The 19904-nt window shown below is 49.8% G+C and overlaps 1 protein-coding gene across 1 annotated transcript; it reads right to left on the bottom strand.

Moving 5' to 3' along the window:
* Window positions 1-1612: 1612 nt before the first annotated feature.
* LOC121163854 (cytochrome P450 11B2, mitochondrial-like) lies at window positions 1613-6714 on the bottom strand. Its single transcript, XM_040991575.1, has 9 exons — window positions 6479-6714; window positions 6081-6236; window positions 4239-4438; window positions 3953-4156; window positions 3405-3559; window positions 2374-2540; window positions 2186-2264; window positions 1907-2101; window positions 1613-1726 (listed from the first exon to the last, which is right to left on the bottom strand). Exons 1-9 carry the CDS (start codon window positions 6712-6714, stop codon window positions 1613-1615), a joined length of 1506 nt encoding a protein of 501 aa, XP_040847509.1.
* Between the last annotated feature and the right edge of the window lie 13190 nt (window positions 6715-19904).

Genomic DNA, 19904 nt, shown 5'->3' with positions numbered 1-19904 from the left:
CAGCACAGGGCACTGACATCCCAGGAGCACAGCACAGGGCACTGACGTCCCAGGACCACAGCACAGGGCACTGACGTCACAGGACCACAGCACAGGACACTGACATCCCAGGAGCACAGCACACGGGCACTGACGTCCCAGGACCACAGCACAGGGCACTGATGTCACAGGACCACAGCACACGGGACCCTGCTGTTGCACTCAGGACAGAAGGCATGGGGCCCACTTAGGATCATTAACGTTACGTAGTTGCTGCGAGACACATGTGTCACATACATGATCAGTAATGTGAAAGGCAATCTGGGAATGTTTCACGTTTTACTCTTAAGGTCTCAAAATTGACAGACTGTCGTAGGGTCACTCAGGAGTCACACACAATGCTGATTCAGGTCAGAATGCTGTGGATTTACACAGTGTCAACTACATAGTACTGAACAACAGTGTGCAGGCATCACGTGCGTGTAACACAGCACAACACGTATTTAGTATAAAGATACTGACGACAATCACGGTCACACTTTTAACTAAGTGATCTGCACAACATGAAAACACATATAACAGAATCCTGGGAGACAGAGTTTTAAACACAAACATCGGGTGGAAACACTACTGCAGGTTGGAGAGCATTGAGAATATATACCCACACATGACAAAGAGGGAGACAGGTGTAGGGCAGGGGCCTGGGACAACATACACACCAGCACATGGTAAAGTTTTATTAGAGGACTTTCCATGAAGCAAGCAAGGCAACTACGTTAACAGGAGATGTGGAGGGCTGCTTCTGACCATGACATCTAACCTTGTGCAGAGACTGGGGGTCAGGACACGTGATCACACACACTGGTCTCCTGTGTTGGGGACGTCATGTCCTCCTACAGTGCACAGGAAGAGGGTTTGAAGGGGAGGAGAAGGGTGGAGCTGGGTGGGCCTCCTGGTCCCTAGCTGGCCCTCAGCTGGCCAGAATGCCCAGACTCGCCTTGCATGAGTTCACAGCTGCCTCCCTGTGCCCCCATGGTGGTTTCTAATGCCTTGTCCTCCTAGGTTGACCACAGGCACCTATGAGCAGAGCCACCAGGAGAGTGGGAAACCCAGTCTATCCGTGCTGTTGCCTGGACACAAACCCAAGATGACTGCCAGCGGTCACCTGCACGTGAGGCCCCAGGCCGTCAACAAGCTCAGGAGCTGAGCCCCAGCACAGCACTAGTGGCTGACAGCGAGGCCCACAGCACGGGACGTGAGGTGCAGCCATGTGACTGACCTCAGAGAGCTGGGCACTGTCAGCTCCCTTGACATGCTGGTTTCTCCCTGTAAATGGCTGTCAGGACTCCACCACCACACACAGGCATGGCAGAGGGCAGAACAGTGAGATGGCAACACACGGGAGGTCTCAGGAGACTTCAGGAGCCCTACCAAAAGGGATGAGGTCACACACCGAGGGCACTGCCTGCTGCAGGCCAGAACCTGCCACCAGGGTGTCCTGATCCACTCTGCTGAGCCAAGTCTGGCAGGCTGGCACCTTGTTGGGGTTGGATTTAGGCAGGGTGCTCAGGGGTGGCAGTGTGAATCCAGTAGAGGGAGGCAGGTAGCAGAGTGGGGCCCTACAGAGGGGTGACTAGTTGACAGGACGCAAGGTGACCAGGGGATAGTTGCTGGGCTTCATGACAAAGTGGTAGACCATGGTCATATCTTCTTGGGACTGTGTCTCCAGCAGGAAGGACTTCAGCACCTAGGACAGAGGCATGGCTGCTTATGCTCACTGAGCATCCCAAGTCCTCAATAAGCTGTTGCTGCTGGGGAAGTGTGGCCCATGGCCCAAGGAGTGAGCAGAGACACCCCTGACCCCAACCCACACCAAGATCATTTACCCACGACCCTTTCCACTCCCAGACTCCCCATGCCAGCTCACGTGGTGCATCAGCAACAGCATCTCCACCTCTGCCAGGCGGCGCCCCAAGCACTGGCGCACCCCAAAACCAAAGGCCACATGCTGGAAGGTTTGACCTGGGTCTCTGTGCAGCCAGCGCTGGGGGTAATAGCGCTCAGGCCTCGGGAACACTGCAGGGTTGCGACCCAGTGAATAGAGATACACCTGGACAAGTGTCTGTGGACAGGGCAGAGGTCACGTCAGCTTCTGCTGAAGGCAGTGTGGGAGGAGTTCAAGCTTAGAAGGTGAGGGGTCACTCACCCCAGCGGGGATGTGGTGGTTCTGCAGCACCATGTCTGAGCTCACTTTTCGATCCACAGTCAAACCCACCGGGTACAGCCTAGGCAGGAGCACCATCAGGGCACTCAGGGTGCCATGTCCCTCCCCATCCTGCCAATCCAGAGATCAAAGGGCAGGGCAGCTGGGACGACCAACTGGCCAGGACCCACCTCAAGGTCTCCTTGAGGGCTGCCCGCAGCAGGGGCAGGTCTGAGAAGACCCTCTGGGGATTGGCAGCAATGGTGGCGGTGGCTGCCAGGCTCTCCTGGCGCAGGGCCTGCTGCACAGGGGGGTTCCGGGCGAGCTCAAAGATTGTCATCAGCAGAGGGTGAGATGTCTGCCAACAAAATGCAGGAAGGATCAGACGGTGGCTGCTGCCATGGCCTTCGGCCAGTTCCCAATCCTGGGGACCCTCAGGGAGGATATGGAACCAGCCCCTTAATGAACTCATGGTCTTATCCCTGCATCCCTGGGAATGGAGGCCCATCCCAGCCAGAGTCTCACTCTGCCCCAGCCTGTGCACGATTCAAACTTCAACCTCTTCTACAACTAGAAGAGTCTCTCCTCTCCTCAGAATCCCCTGGAAAGGGGCTTGTGGAATCCCGAGTTGTGATGGCCACAGCCCCTGTGTCCTGGCCTCCCTGGGCTGGCCTAAAGGGCCCATCACATGCCCACAGTTCTGCTTGGTCTGTTCAGCAGCAGCAAGGGGCCTGATCAAACACACACCTGGCTTGGGCAGCCTCGGGGTCTCCGTGGCACAGGTACTCTGCTATGTCCTGATACAAAGGTGGCCTCCTCCCATCCCTGCCCACAGCAACTGGTCATCTGGACCCACTCGGTCCTGGGCTCTGATGCCACCCTCAGGGATTCAGGGTCCTCCTGCTGCCATGACTGCCTCCCCTAGAGCTGAGCACCCAAGGGCAGGGATCCTTCCTGGGAGGAGCCTCTGCCATGCACCCAGCTGACTCCACATCTCTTTATTCTGCACCCTGGCTCACTCCCTCCCAGGTCTGGCCTCTCAGAGGCTGCATTCTCCTCCCCCCCGGGTCAAGGTCCCTCTGCAGGAATCTGGAAGGACTGCCTGTAGTTGAGGACAACAGGGCTCCAGAAGACACAGAGGCTGCTGGCGGCCTTGGTTTGGGGGACAACACCCATGCCTCAGGTGGGCTTCCCCGCCAAGGTGGGCCAATTTCTGCCTGACCGTGTCCACGCTGCCTGCAGTGAGTTCTAGGGAGTTGGCCTTGATGGCATCAGGTGACAGTTCTGCATCCAGCAGCAGCTCGGCCACAGTGCCACTGTAGTGTCCATCCTGGTCAACCTTCAGCTGCTGGTAAATCCTCTGAATGCTGTGGTTTACTGTGGAATTGGCAGAAACATCAGCAGACCTTCCTATTAAACAGAGCCTCCTTCTCCTGCTCCATTTCCACTGCTTCTCCATTCCACTACTCCTTCTGCTCCATTCCACTTCTCCCTGCTCCATTCCCATTCCTCCTTCCTGTTCCCTTTCCACTCCTCCCCCTGCTCCATTCCACTTCTCCTTGCTCCATTCCACTCCTCCTGCTCTGTTCCCACTCCTCCCTGCTCCATTCCCACTCCTTGGCTCTCCTTAGTCCATCATAAAGTCTCAGGTCAGCAAGCCCAGCACAGCCTCTAGCCAGCTCTGTGGCTGGAGCAGGAGTAATCCATTGCACCATGATGTCCAAACCCTTCCCAAGGTAGGGGCCTTGGATGTGGCTTCCCGGGCCTCACCATGGTGGGCAATGTGGTCCCAGGCCTCAAAGTGCTCCCTCCACACGTGGGTACTGGTCCAGCGGGACAAGCTCCTGGGCAGGAACATGAGCTCCATGGTGGATCTGAACATGGTGTCCAGGGCACGGAGGAAGCTCAGGCTCTCGGAGCTCACGGTGTGGCCAAGCAGGCCCAGACGCTCCCCGTAAAGGGCAAGGTTGCTGGCTGCCGAGAGGACAGACCTGCTGTGGGGACGCAGTCCTGTTGCCAGCCACCAGCTGCCCGCACCCTCCCTCCCTGCCCCCACCTTCTATGGTGTAGTTCAAGATGCTGGGCTGGAGGTCCAGTGTCAGACTGCCTCGGGCGTTCTGCTGCACCTTCTGCTGCAGGACCTGCACAAACTCCCTGGCCACTGTGTCCACCATGGGAATAAACCTCTGCACGGCCTTTGGTGAAAGCATATTTGGGTTCAGCCTCAGGCGGTTGAAGCGCCATTCGGGTCCATTCCTGCAGGGTGGGAGAAGAGCTTGGGGCTGCCCCAGCATGCAGCAGGCCCCTCGTTAATGCCTCTCCCATCCCCATGGGAAACCAGTAAAGCAGGGCCGATGTGGGCGGCTCTCCCACGCACACTGGATGCAGGGTGGGTGTCTCAATGCAGCAGGAGGCTCGAGGCTCATGGGGGGTGCATGAGTGTATGATGGCTAACAGCCTCCTCAAGCAGATGAAGAATGTGGATATGAACTCCGGGAGGCCCAGCGGCTTCCCTGTGAGATGAACTCAGGGCAGCCTAGCAGCACACTGAAGACGCCCAGGAGAGGGCTGGATGGCCACATGAAAAGCAGTGAGCCCCAGGCAGGGAGTGCTAAGTGGGTCATCAGCGGGTTCTGCCCAGACACTCTGGAAGCAGGAAGGAAGTGGGCTGATGAACTTCAAGTGCCTCGACCCACCAACAAGAACCCCATTTCCCTGCAGAGAGCCAGCCTCTGAAGTGCAGAGAATGTCAGAAATGTATAAAGGAACAAATCCTGAGGAGGGTCCATGCTGCACTCCTGCAGGCTGCACAGGACCCCAAGGAACATGAACACCAGGCCTTCTGTGTGAAGAGACGGCCGTGGTCCCCTGCAGTCTTCTATGCTCGTCCAAAAGTTTTCAGGCGCAGCTTCAGGCTTACACAAAATGGGACAGCAGAAGGATCGATCCCAGCTCTGGTCACCCAAACTCATGCCAAGAAATGGACATGAACACACACATGTGGCCACTCAAAAGCTCTCATTTACACAGACACATATGCACACACCACACACAAAACTGTTCCAGGCCGTGACACACGTGAAGTTACACATGTGCACACACCCACTGAGGAGCACGTGCAGGAACCCCAGGCATGAGCATGTGTGTACGCACACGGACATGTGTGAAGGGACACACATGCACACACTGAGGACATGTACAGAAACCCCTGAGCAGACCCAACACCTCACTGAACACTGGCAGTGTGCGTGCCAGAGTCATGTGCCACCTGCGTCCCCCTTGACTTTCCCAAAACAAGTGCCACCATGAAGGTGCTTCTATTTAGGGAACAAGTGCACTGGGACAGGTCTGCCTGCTGCACCCTGGCTCCCAACTGTCTGCCCTGCGTGGAGTCCCTCCGGGGGTCACCCCTAATCTACGGGGAGCACAGTCATCACTTAAGGAACCAACAAGACATGATGTGAGCAGATGCTCACAGGTCCTGTCTCACCTTCTGTGACCCCAGGGAGTCACCCTGCACTCTGTCCCCACCTCGTAACCGTCCTGCCCTCTGTCCCACTGGACACCATCCTACCAAAATGGTCCCAGGTAATCACCCTGCACCCTGTCCTCCCCAGTAACCGTCCTGCCCTCTGCCCCCATGGTCACCTCCCACCTTCTGTCCTCCCTGGCCACCATCCTGCCCTCTGTCCTGACAAGGTCCTGAGATCACGCAGCCACATTTGAATCCTCAGCACAAGAACACAGAGACCCAGGAGACAGGACATAGAGAAGGCATAGTGCCTTGATGGCCATCACCCTGCACAGACACACACACACACACACAGAGGTGTGCTGGGGGTCCACTCTGTCCAGGCTGCCCTTCCCACCTCCCTCCTCATCCTAAATGCCCACTCACAGCAAGAACACGCCGCATTTCTGCCCACGGTGCTGTCTGTAGGCCACCCAGGGTTCTGGAAGCATCCGCCAGGGCTGCTGGGTGTCCACCTGATGCAGCCGCTCCACATCTTCTGGCATCATCACAGACACTGCTTGTCGTCCCCCCATGTCATATCTGCAGGCGAGCACAGAGCCTGCTGGGGGTGCACCTCAATGGGGTCCCACACGCTAAACCCCCACAGGCAGCCCCTCCTGGCCCACTGCTTGGTCTTGAGCCCAGCCTGCGCCCAGTCCTCCTGAACAACCACAGTCCCCCCATCGGGCCCGACACTGCTCCCTGGCTCCCTAAGAACACTCAGTACAGGCTGCCCTGGGCACTGGCAGTCCTGGCTGCCTGGCAAAGCACCCAGCCTGTACCTGAAAATGGGCCCCAGCTCCTGGAAGTTCCGGTGCATCTCCAGGTGAAGGTTCTCATAGCCCTGCTTCTTCCACATCTGCAGCATCTGCAGCCACTTGGAGCCGGGGCACTGCGGGATGGCTTCAAAGGGCAGCACCATCTTGGGGGACACAGCTGCCCTGGTGCTCAGTGTCCGCGTCCCTCGCAGGGACAGCCGGGACCCTGCCATCCGCATGGCTGCCCTGGCCCTCAGCATCACTTTGAGACGCCCCCGGTCTGCTCAGCTCCGGTCCTTTTATGTCTGTGAGTACCCACTGGTGGCCTGATTGCATCACAGTGGTGTCCCTGAGCTGCCGACTCATCTCCAGGCCTGTGTGCTGAGCTGAGCAACCCTAAGAGGGGCTGGAGAGTGGGCTGAGTGAGTGCCTGCTCTTGTGGTGGCATCCACAGGGAGAAGGCGCCATGTGAAGCAAGAGTCTGCCCTAACTTCCCAAGGTCGCAGCAACGAGACAGAAGGAGCTCTTATCTTATCACAGACTACAGGATTATTCATGTTTTCTGGAATGAATCCTTCACAAGGTGAGGGTCGCATCTGCATCGTTCCATACTGAATTTTTCTTGGAACTTAATAAGGATTTATTTTGAGAGAAAATACGTGTCTATTTATCAAGTAACAAGAGATGTTTTGGGACACTTGTTTCCTGTGTCATGGCCACATTTTGCAAAGAGTCAAGGGCAGGGCACTTCTGCACTGAGCGAGCCTGAAGTTGCTTCTCTCGCTGAGTTCCCAGCCCCCAGCAGTGTCGCACACGTGGTGGGCCTGTTGACTTGGGCCCTGCTCAGCCTGCCTCTCCTGGCTAACTGTAGCGTGGGCCTGCGGAGACCTCTCCTGCCACCACAGCACAGCTGGTCCCACACAAGAAAGGACATGCCACCTCTCTGCTCTCTGCTTCACGCTGTCCAACCTGCAGGACAGCCTGCAGCTCTGGTCCACTTCACTTTCTCTAGTTTTGTTTGTCATGACACAGGTGCTTGCCTTCAGGGCTTTCCCCTTCTACTCTCCCATCTGCCCTCCCGTGATGTTTCCCCTCATGTTATTACAAGACTTAGTCCTTCAGCAACATTCACAAGTCCACCATTCTGCTATTTGAGCATATCATGACATTGTTAGTGCAAGAAGCTTCCTGTTATTAAGATACGGTTAACAGTTTCACTGGCAGCCTGTCTTTTATTGCAAAGTGGAGATGCGTACCGCAATATGTCTTCACTTCTCAGTATGCTAGTCCGTAGAGTATGGATCTTCCGAGTTTAGTGTATATTATATATGCAAATGTTGCTATTATGCCTAACTACATATGGATAGAGCTTGTGTCTTGCATAAAGGCTGCTTCATATCAGAACATATGATATTTGTCCTTTAGGGACTGGCTTATGCCACTGACCATAATGGTCCCTAGTTGGAACCATTTTGTTGCAAAATGTTAGAATTTCGTTCTTCCTAATGGAAGCAGTAGTCCTTAGAGCAGATGTAGCAGTTTCTTTTCATTCTTTCACTGGGCTTCTGCGTTGTTCAGTGTCTTCGCTATTGCAGACTGTGCTGCTGTAAATATGTGATTGCAGGCCACTTTCTCATATGCCGATTTCGCTTCCTTTGCGTTTTTTTCCAGAAGTGGGAGAGCGGGATCACATGGTAGGTCAGTGTGCAGCTGACTCAGCACTGCCCACGCTGACTTCCACAGCGGTTGTGATAGCCTACACTCCCCCCGACAGGGAGGGCACCTTCGTCCCCACATCCATGCCAGCAGGCAGTGGAACCTCAGTGTGGTTTTTATTTGTATTTCCTGATACTTAAGGAGCCTGAGCATTTTCCCATGTGTTTGTTTAGCTGTTTGAATTTCTTCCTTTGAAAACTGACTGCACAGTTCCTTCTTCCATTTCTTCACAGGGTTGCTGGGTTTTGCTGCCATTGAGCTTCGGGAGCTCTTTGCAAATCCTGGTTGTTAGTCCTTTATCGGTTGTGTATTATACAAAGATTTTCTCCCATTCTGCTGGTTGCTTTTGCACTCCGTTGTTCATTTTCTTCACTGCACAGAGGCTTCTTAGTTTGATGTAGACCCAGTCATTTATTGTGGCTTTGCCTGCTTGTGCTTTTGGTGACTTTTCTAAATGACTACATGTTGCAGACTGCTTCCTAAGTTTTCTACTAATAGGTTGATGGTTTCTGGGTGCAGATTTAGGTCCTTGATCCATTCAGAGCTAATAATTGTAGAAGGTGAAAGTTATTGGAAGAGGTCTTGATTCTTACTTGTTCAGACTGCTAAGCAATTGTTCCCACAGCGTTTGTTGGAAAGACCAATCTTTCCTCTTATTTTTTTTTCCCAGTTCACTGGTTGAAAACTAGCTGGCCATGCATGTGTGGGCTCCCTTCTGGGGCTTCTGTGCTGTTCCATCCATCTCCCTCTCTGTTACTGTGTCGGTGTCTCCCGTCCCGCAGAAGAAATCACCCGACACTGGAGAGCGTCTCAGAGGCGCTTTATTCAGACCTTCTGTTAAAACCGTTCTGTCCGTTAATTCCGTTACGCAGAAGCCCCTCCCCCGCCAAGCCCCTGGCTTGTATGTCAATCCTACCCGATCAGCTTAAAGATCACCAAGGCACACCAATCAGGGCAAAGGGCCAATCACAGGGCAGGAAATTGTCAGTGCCCCCAACATTACTGTACCAGTACCACAATGTTTTGGATGACCGCTGCCCTGTGGTAGGTCTTGAGGTCTAGAATGTGATTCCTCCAGCTTTGCTTTTCTTCTTCAGGACAGCTTTGACTATTCATGGTCTCTTGTATTTCCAGATGAATTTTTGTATCATTTTTTTTCTATTTCTGAAAAGAATGTTGTGGGGATTTTGATTGGGATCACATTGAATCTGTGTATTACTTTTGGCGATATGAACTTTTTGAGGATGTTGATCTTGCTGATCTATTACCATGGTAAATTTCTTCATCTTTTAAAGTCCTCTGCTATTTCTTTTTAAATGGTGTAATCTGACCATAAAGTCTTCCACGTCTTTCGTTAGGTTAATTCCAAGTTATTTTACATTCTTTCCTGTTATTTTGAAACAGGCTGTGCCTACTAGTTCTTTCTCCGCATGGAGTGATTTGTGTGTACGATATTCATCAATTTATGTTCATTAATTTTGTATCCCACTACCCTGCCAAACTTTCTGAGGAGTCTAATAGTTTCTTGATCCAATCTTCTGGTTCTCCTATGTGCAGTATCATGTCGTCTGCAAATAATGATCATTTTAATTCCTTATTTTTTATTCTAATTCCTTTAATTCATTGTTATTACCTTAGTAGTACTAACAAGGAATTCCAATACTAAGTTGCATAGCAGTGGTAAAATGGACATCCTTGCCTAGTTCAAGATCCTAATTGAAAATCGAGCCTGGAATATCCTTTTCCATTCTCTCACTTTGAGTTTCTGCATCTTTGTCCTTGTAGGCCACAGAGAGATGGGTTTTGTTTTTTGATCTGGTCTGCTAATCTGTGACGTTTAATTGATTTACTTAAGCCATTTGCATTCACAGTTAATATCAATAGGATGTGAATTGGTCCTCTCGTTTTAGCAATGGCTCTGTTACTGCTTGATTCAGTCTTGTTTTAATATGTTCTTGGGATGTTCTCCACATTGGTCATGGGTTTTGCTAGGTTCTATTCCTTTGCTTTGTCTGCGGCAGTCTTTTTGTTTTGAGATTTATTTATTTTTATTGGAAAGGCAGAATGCAGAAAGGAGGAGAGACAAAGAGGAAGATCTTCCAACTGATGATTCACTCCCCAAGTGACCACAGAGGTCAGAGTTCAGCTGATCCAAAACGAGGAGCCAGGAGCCTCTTCTGGGTCTCCTAAGTGGGGGTGGGCTCTAAAGGCTTTGGGCCGTATTCAACTGCTTTCCCAGGCCACAAGCTGGGAGCTGGATGGGAAGTGTAGTGGCCAGGACTAGAACCAACACCCATATGGGATCCTGGCACATGCTAGGCGAGGACTAAAGTTGCTAGGCTACCACACTGGGCCTCCAGCACATCTTTAAGTAATGTTTGCAGGTCAGATATAATAGAGGCTAATTTTTCACCCTTGTTTGCTTTGGAAATATTTCATTTCAAAAGTAAAGGTGGTGGGCCTCACGATTGGGCATCTTGCTTGGTTCCCGGATCCAGCCTCCACGTGCACGTGGTGAGCTGTCCCCAGGCCTACCTGGGCCCTGGGGACTGCTCCCTTCGGGGTAAGTCTCCGGGGCTGGGTTGGGTGGGAATGGGGTCTGGGGCCCACCGCGGCTCTCATTGAGCAGTGGTGCCAGGCTCTGTCTGCTGGCCGCCTGGCCAGGAGCTCTGAGGTTTTGCTTCTTAGAATCACTGCTTAGGTAGCCTCAGATTGAACCCACGGTGCTTCTGGGATGTGAATCAATCCTAAAGATTCCCAATGACAGTAACTCTTCCTTTGAAGAACTTGTAATTACTTAATAATGCTGAGCACCGAACACCAGTCCATGCAAAAGCTAAGGCTCGGGCTTGTCCAGCAGGATGTCCTATTACCTGACATGATGATGCATCAGCAGAGGGGTCACAGTAAGCAGGGCCATGACATTAACTAGCATTCGAGAACCATATCAGGGGGTAGATTGTGTGGAGGATGTGTGGGTCACACCCTGTGGAAATTCTAGCCACACTGGTTAGCTTAAGAGTTGGGGTGGTGAAACACTAAACTAGGTGTGACCAAGGAGCCTGCCATCAGTCACAGATGAAAGAACCGACAACAGTCTGGACTGGTCAAGGCAGCAGCACCCAAATGTCCATCCTGAATAGGGTACATGGTGGGCTAGGCTGCTACGTTCACCAGCTCATGCAAGGCCAAAAGGAAGGCCAGACTATGCCAGGCTCTGGCCTAAAACCCAGTGGCATCTATGGGCGCTGGGTCTACGAGTGGATCAAGTGGAGGAACTTGGGAAACTCCCCTGGCAAGACAGAGCTCCCACTGGTGAACATGTGATCCAGACCTGGGGGTCGGACAAGCTGCACAAAATAGTTCCAACAGCTGGCCAATGTGTGAATTGGTAATGGAACGGGATGTACTGGGCAGGACTGAGCAAACCTTTGCCTACAAATGAAACTAGAAACCAGGATGGATCACAGGTCCTGCTAAGCTAGGCTCTTGCACCTACTGGTCTGTGTGAGTCAGGGATGCTAAGCCACAGTGTCTAAGGCAGAGGCTGGGACAGGTGAGGGGCTGAATCAAGCTGAGTCAGAGCAACCACTGGCATGCGATCTATGGCTGGAAATAGGCCAGGTTTGGGAGCTAAGGGGAGACCCTAACTGGGTTGAGGTTCCCACTAAGGGATGCACAGGCTGGAATGGGGCTGCGTTCTGATTAGGAAACAGTTGTATTCTCCCTTGGCACAAGTGTGGACTGGGATTGGACGCACCAAGCCGGCCAGACTCCAACACCATCTGGGGTCTTGGAGGACAAGGGAAGATGTGGGATGGACTAGGTTAGGTCCCAACCCCAAATGAGCCATGTGTGAGCCGTATGTGGGTATGGACAAGCCGTGGCTGGGCTGAACCATCCAACAGCAAGAATCAGAATGGGTTGAAGGCCAGACAGGAAAAGCTACTGTTCCCACTAAGACAGGAGGTAAACTGAGTAGGGATGGCTCATGGACCCCGTGGTATGCACAAAATCTGGCAGTGGGAAGGGTTCTGATGGAGAAGCCTGGACAACTCCTCTGACAGGACATGGACCCTACAAATAAGCACAAGAAGCATGATAGGAAACAGCCCAGAAGAGGTTATGGAAAGTGTCCCTCTGGCATACATTTGGCATGGGTTGGGGGCAAATCAGGCTGAATCAGCTCATGTCATCCACTGGCAAATCTGAGCACCAGAACAGAGTGTGGGTCAAGCCAGGTTCAGTCACGACAAAAGCCAGTCCAAAATACAGAATGCCAAGGTGAGGCTACCTGTACCAGATGTGACTGCAGCGCCTATCCAGCACATGTGAGAATCAGGAAGGAAGGGGCAGAGCCAGCAGGGGAATAAGAGGTGGTTCTCTTGCTGGATAGCTACTCCTACTGGAGAGCATGAGCTGGGATGGGGACAGACCAGACTAAGCAGGGCTACAGCGCCTCTACGCCTCATGTGGACCGGGTCAGGGAAAAGCCAGGCTGGGCGGATTATTTCTACTGGAGCTAACAAAATTAGAATGGGTGAGGGTTGTTTGGGCTTAGCCACAGCAGCAGCTGGCAGAAGCTGGCACCAGGGGCTAATGCTGTCAAGTCAAACCACAGAACCACCTGGAGAGAGCATAATCCGGAAGTGAGAGACCTGGGAGGGAAATAGTGAGCTCCTCCCTCTTGAGTTACCACTCCCATGGGAGGGCATAAAAACTAGGACAGGGTCTCCGGTGGCTAGACAGAGAGGCACTCAACAACATCCATGAGGGCTGGATAGTTGAGCGGTTAGATCAAACTAAGCTCCAATACCCTTCGACATGTACGAGAGCCAAATGGGATACGGGACAGACTGGACTAGTCTACTGCACATACTGACAAACCAGGGGAGGGGCAGGCCTGGTGGGGTTATTGTGGGTCACTCTGACTGGGCTGTGGCTCCCACTGGTTTATGTGAGGGCCAAGTATGTGCTGGGCAGAACCAAGCTGGACTGCAACAGCCATTGGTTCTAATGGAAGTCGGGGCTGGAAAGCAAAACCAACCCAGCAATTGCAACCACCAGCTGATCAGGGCGATGGACTGTGGCGGGCCCCGTACTTGCTAGTACATATAGGAATCTGGTCTGGGAACACCTCAAAGTTTCTTTGGGGATCCCCTCAATTGAAATGGCGGACTCAGAACCCTAAACAAGAAAAGATGGAAGACAGAACAGGTCAATCAACCACCTCAGCTATATGTTGGCAGCAAAACACTGGACAAATGGAGACTCTATGATGGACTATGTCAATCAGTGGATTCTTCAACAGCCTTATCGTGCTTGAAGTGGCAAAATTGGCAGTGATTCATAACTGGTGAACTATCAAAACCACTTGAGCAAGGATCTCAGAGCATGCCCCACATCCGGGACCTGGAGTGGGTGGAAGACTGGGTGGGGCTTGTCTCTCAATATCCCCTTTACCTCAGATATATGAACAAAACAATATGGAAATAATAGTCTTACCCACTTTCCTATAGTCCTTGTACAGTTTTACCCTAATTAACTATGTAAAAATTAACAAAAATATAATAAAAAGAGGGGGAAAATATTTTTAAAGTAAAGGAAAGCTTTGCTGAGTAAGATTTCTGGCCTGCCAATTTTCCCCCTTTAGGATCTGGAATATGTTGCTCCATTTTCTTCTGGCCTCGAGAGCTTCCTGTGGGAGGTCAATGATGATTCTGATTGGGGATCTTCTGTATTTTAATTGATTTGTTTCACATGCATATTTAAGTATATTTTCTTTATGTTTAATCAAAAAAAAAGGGCTTGCTTTTCATGTGTCACAGCAATGAGCACTTGGTCCAACTATTCATTTCACTGATATTTGCATAATTGTGAAAATTTTTATTTATTTCTTCTCTAATTTTTGCTTTTTTTCTTTCCTCCTATAATATTGTAGTTTCATTTGCTCTTGTTGTTTTTTTATTTTCTAAATCCTTGAGATACATTCTTAGATCAGTTATTTGCTATCTTTCCAATTTTTGGTGTAAGAAATACTTACTATAAACTTTCTTTTTAACACTACTTTTCCAATTCCATACTTTTTTCCTCCATATTGTTTCCTTCATGTTTAAAGGGGGGTATTAAGGGAAAAGGCCCACCCAAATTCCCACCCTTCCCACGTCCCGAATGTAGGGTATGCTCTGAGGTTCTTGCTCAAGTGGTTTTGATATTTCAACAGTTATGAATCGCTGCCAATCTTGCCAGTCTAAACACTACGAGGTCTTTGAAGAATCCACTGCCCAGGATTTAGGGAAGATGGCCAACCTCAAAGAGCTGGTATAAGGTGGAGCACTGAGAGAGGGGGACCGATCCAGCAGAGGAACAAACCAAGAGACACAGAATTGCAGGGAGAGGAGTGGGAAGATCACTAGACTTCACTGAAGTAAGAAGATCAACACAGCTTGGAGGGACAGCCAGGAAAAGAAAGAAAGGAAAGGCAGTATGCCACACAAAACTTGGTGAGTTGTGGTCCCAGGCAGTGGGAAGGCCGGTGGAGTCTCAGCCAATCCAGGGAAGACAAAGGCAGCTACAAAAACAAGTTCCCACACCAGTGGGAGCCACAGACCACTGCAGTGTTGGAGACCCTAGAGGTGGCCGCAGGATTGAACATAGAGGCCATCAACCCCTGCAGAGTTTGAGGACAAGCAGGGGAGGCGGTCCCAGCAGCACGCCTTTCAACAGGTCAGCACCATTGAGAAAATGCGGAGGGGGCTGGAGCCTTACTCTGGGGCTGGGTCGCAAAAACTCAGCTCCAAACTGTGGACTAGCCATGGAATTTCCTGCTGTGCTCGGCCTGAACCCCAGAGGTGGTGCACCACACCACAGAGTCTGCCAACCCAGACAGAGGTACAGGCTAGCAGGGACACAGCTGTGTACCTTCCAAAGGGGGAGCACCTTTGAGAGAGTGCAACAGGGAGAGGAGCCTCAATAGGCCTGGGCCCACCGAGCTTTCATGACCCAACTCGGCTGCGGATTCTAAGCAGCAGGTGGCTGGAGGCTCGGGCAGAATCATGCTACCACAGGGGCGTGGCAACACTCAACAGAGTCTGCTGACCCGAACAGAGGTGCAGGCTAGCAGGGACAAGACAGTGTGTTTCACAGTGGGGCAGCGCCTTTGAGAGAGTGTAATAGGGAGAGGAGCCTCGCGCTAGGGCCTGGCCCACAGAGCTTTCCGACCCAGCTTAGGGTCAGAAAGAGTGGCAGGCGGCTGGAGACTCAGGCAGAATCCCCTGCTGTGCTCAGCTCCAACCCCAGAAGTGGGGCACTGCTCAACAGAGTCTGCTGACCCGGGCGGAGGCGCAGGCAAGTGGGCCACAGCAGCGTGTTTCCCAACAGGGGAGCACATTTGTGAGAGTGTAGTAGGGTGTGGAACCACACGCTCTATATCTACCCAGAGCAAAGACAAGAAACCCAAGGCTACAAAGTCTCCCATCCACACTCTCTCCCCATTGGCACACATAAGACAATACCTAACCAATTAGCTGCAACGGAACCAGGTTGCAGAGATATAAACCTAGGGGCAAACAAAACGACCCAACACCCACCCCACCATCACCTGCTGTCCCCAATACAGCAAGAAGAATTACGCTTCTACCAACATTCCATTCAGCAGTAGCTGGATCACACCACCTCCAGGCTACAGCACTGAGGGCAGCGGCCATGGACAAGAAAGTTAGAGGCTAAAATTCCAAAACGACAAGAAACAACAACACAACGAGGAGAAGTATCAGAAAAAGTAATGACACAGAAGAAAGATCAAGCACTTCCCTCCCCCCTAAAAAAACAAAAACTAATCTCAATCTCTGAGATGCGAGATGAAGACATAGAGGAGTTACCAGATAAGAAATTTAAGAAAATAATGCTGAAATTCATCAGAGACAGCGAGAAGCACTGGGAAGAGTACAAGGAATTCGAAAACCATGTCATTGCAGAAATAAATCAAGTCAAAAAGGTAATCCTCGATCTTGAGCGCAAATTGAGAGCCTAACTAACACAATGAACACAGCTGAGGACAGAATATCACACATGGAAGACAATCAGAATGAAAGTCAGCAGCTCGGGGATTCTAAGATGGCGGCATAGAGTGCAGACGCGTTTGGTGGAATGGAGAGTCTTTAGGCAAGGAGAAGTACAATAAGTAGATTTCAGGGGAAAAATAGGGCTCAGGCAGTAAGCAGGGGGCACCTAGGACTCCCCTGGACACAGGGAAGCGGCGGAAACGAGACAGCAGTGTTGTAGTGGACCGAAGAACCCACCAGCAGTCGGCGAGTAGCAACTCAGATACCGGTAATCCAGGCTCCAGTGATCCGTTTCCAGCGCCAGCCAAACATACAGCAGTGGCCTCCACACAGCTCTTGTGACCGCCAGGTGAGAGCCTGGGTCCGCGTGGGGAGATAGGAAAGTTAATATAGTCTGGGCGCTGACAATCAAGCCGAGTGACTGGAACCAGCCATAGGCGGAGGGAGCAGGGGACTCAGGGCGCCATCTTGTACGTAGAGGCAGAATGGGGAGTTGACAGAGCCACACACAGCCGCACAGAGGCTCCTTTCTGGCTGTTCACCATGAAGTGATCTACACGGGGAGGGGAACGCCAGCTTCGCTCCCTGCAGGGTTGGTGTGGTCCCTGGAGCTGATGGCTGACAGCCCCCCCCAACCTTTGCTAGTGCCCCTGCGGGCACCATCTTGGACACTGTGGCAAGTGCTCCCAACACTGATAAGCTGCAAGAGGAGTAGTGGTAAACTGCGCATGTGCTAATTCAGCAGCTCTCAGATAACAGTGTCATGGGACCAGACACTGTTACACTGAAGAGAGGACAGCTGAGTCACCCAAGTACTGACCTGGGGACAAAAATACCACCATCTTAGAGCACTGCACAGGCGCCGCAGAGAAAACAGCCCATACAAGGCACGCAGCCAACTCCACCCAAAATAACCCCAGGAGGTACTCTGACTTATCGGCCAGCAGGGGGCGACAAGCTCAGTGCTGCCTACAAAATCAGTGCAGCAAACACAGCTGTGTTTCCCACATCTGGGGCACTGATTGAACATAAAAATCAACTTATAGACCTGTAGGTAATATACCATAGAGATGATTTCGTCAAACAGATCGGCAACTAAAAAAGGTAAAAGACAAGACAAAAGTACTGTGAATGTTACTGAAGACTCTCCAACAAAAGAGCAAAACCTTCGCCCACTCTCAGAGTTAACTGAGGAAGACATTGAGAAAATGGGGGACAAAGAACTCAGAAAACTTGTTGCAAAGCTGATGGTCTACAATGAGAAGTACAAACAAGAGCTCAAAGAAGAAATAGCAGTAATACATCAAATTAAGGCTGATATATCAGAAATTAAGAACACAGTAGAGCAAATTAAAAATACAGTGGAGAGTCTCAACAACAGAATGAATGAAGCAGAAGAAAGAATATCAGAATTAGAAGATATTTCCTGTCACCATGAAGAAACAAGCAAAAAGCTGGAAGCAGAGCTAGGTCAAGCTAAAAAAAGTATCCAAGAATTAAAAGATATGATTAAAAGGTCCAACATAAGAGTTATGGGAGTTCCAGAAGGTGCAGAAAGAGAAGTTGGGATTAGAGGTGTATTCAGTGAAATAATAAAGGAAAACTTCCCTAATCTGAGCAAAGAATTGGAAAATTATATACAGGAGGGATACAGAACTCCAAACAGAGTTGACCAAAAACAAACTTCACCACGACACATGATAATCAAGCTCTCTTCAGTTGAACAAAAAAAAAAAAAATCTTTAAATGTGCCCAGGAAAAAAATCAAGTGTCCTATTGGGGAACTCCAATCAAACTCACAGCTGACCTTTCAGAGGAAACACTACAGGCCAGAAGAGACTGGAGTGACATATTCCAGATTCTAAAAGAGAAAAATTTTCAGCCCAGAATAACTTACCCTGCAAAGCTCTCCTTTGTCTTTGAAAACGAAATAAAATTCTTCCACAGTAAAGAAAAACTTCAAGATTTTGCCTCATCTAAACCTGCCTTACAAATGATATTCAAGGATGTTCCCATGAAAGAAAAAAAGAAATAGCAACCACTAGAAACAAAGGCAAATGTGGAGAACATCCCACTAAAAGGCTAACAGAAGACTCAATTATAGAACAACACATCGCCAAAATGACAGAACCAAACTGCCCCTTATCCATAATAACTCTGAATGTAAACGGCTTAAACTGATCAGTCAAATGCCATAGATTGAAGGACTGGATCAAAAAACAAAACCCAACTATCTGCTGCTTACAGGAGACACATCTCACCAACAAAGATCAGAAAAGATTGAAAGTGAAAGGATGGAAAAAGATATTCCAAGCAAATGGTAAGGAAAGACGAGCAGGTGTAGCAATTCTTATATCAGATGACATGGACTTTGATGTAAAGAGCATCAAAAGAGATGAAGAAGGATACCACATAATGATCAAAGGATGCCTTCAGCAAGAAGAGACCAGCATAATAAATGTTTACGCTCCAAATGCCAAAGCATCTAGCTACGTGAAACAAATATTAATGGACTTAAAGGGAGAAATAGACTCCAATACGATCATAGTGGGAGACCTGAATACCCCATTAACACAAATGGACAGATCAAAAAGCCAGAAACTCAGCAAAGAAACAATAGAACTCACCCAAACTCTAGAGCAAATGGATTTAGTTGACATCTATTGAACCTTTCAACCTACAGACAGAGAATACACTTTTTTTTTCATCAGTGCATGGAACTGTCTCCAGAATTGATCATGTTATAGGCCATAAAGCAAGTCTCAGCAAATTTTTAAAAGTGGAAATCATACCATGCATCTTCTCAGACCACCAAGGAGTGAAGCTTGAGACCAAGCAGTCGAAACATCAAGGAAGAATTACAAACATATGGAGACTGAATAATATGTTACTAAATGAGCAATGGGTTAGAGAGGAAATCAGAGGGGAAATTAAAAAATTGCTTGAAACAAATGAAGGCATCAACACAACTTATCAAAACTTATGGGACACAATCAAGGCGGTGCTGAGGGGAAAGTTTATTTCAATCAGTGCTTATGTCAAGAAACTAGAAAAGCACCAAGTAAATCAGCTAACCTTACAACTGAAAGAACTAGAAACACAACAACAAAGGAATCCTAAGATTAGTAGGAAAAAAAGAAATTGTCAAAATACGGGAGGAAATAAACCAAACAGAGACCAAGAGAACCATACACAAGATCAATCAATCATAGAGCTGGTTCTTTGAGAAAATCAACAAAATAGACTCTCCACTAGCTCAACTAATCAAAAAAAGGAGGGAGAAAATACACATCAATAGTATCAGAGACGAGAAAGGAGATATAACAACAGATACCTCAGAAATACAAAGAATCATCAGGACCTATTACAAGCAACTATATGTAAACAAATCGGAAAACCTAGAGGAGATGGATAGATTCTTGAACACATACAGTCCAGCAAAATTGAATCAAGAAACAATTAACAATCTAAACAGCCCAATAAAATGCACTGAGATTGAATCAGTAATTAAAGCCCTCCCAACCAAGAAAAGTCCTGGACCAGATGGCTTCACAGCTGAATTCTACCAAACATTCCAAGAGGAACTTACCCCAATCTTACTCAAGCTTTTTCAAGCAATAGAAAAAGAGGCAATCCTCCCAAGCTCTTTCTATGAAGCGAATATCACCTTA

This window comes from Ochotona curzoniae, unplaced genomic scaffold (genome assembly GCF_017591425.1).
Source record: "Ochotona curzoniae isolate NIBS_2020 unplaced genomic scaffold, NIBS_Ocur_1.0 contig_65, whole genome shotgun sequence".
Lineage (NCBI taxonomy): Eukaryota > Metazoa > Chordata > Mammalia > Lagomorpha > Ochotonidae > Ochotona > Ochotona curzoniae.
Note: the sequence above shows the minus strand (reverse complement) of the source record. Positions and strands in the feature narration are given on the sequence as shown.

What these genes read in the sequence shown, in the direction of transcription:
- LOC121163854 (XM_040991575.1), bottom strand. Translation starts at nt 6,714, where the DNA reads ATGCTGAGGGCCAGGGCAGCCATGCGGATGGCAGGGTCCCGGCTGTCC. An exon ending in GGACCACATTGCCCACCATG is followed by an intron (nt 3,560 to 3,952) that starts GTGAGGCCCGGG and finishes CCAATTCCACAG; the next exon opens with TAAACCACAGCATTCAGAGG. An exon ending in GCCCTCAAGGAGACCTTGAG is followed by an intron (nt 2,265 to 2,373) that starts GTGGGTCCTGGC and finishes GCTCCTGCCTAG; the next exon opens with GCTGTACCCGGTGGGTTTGA.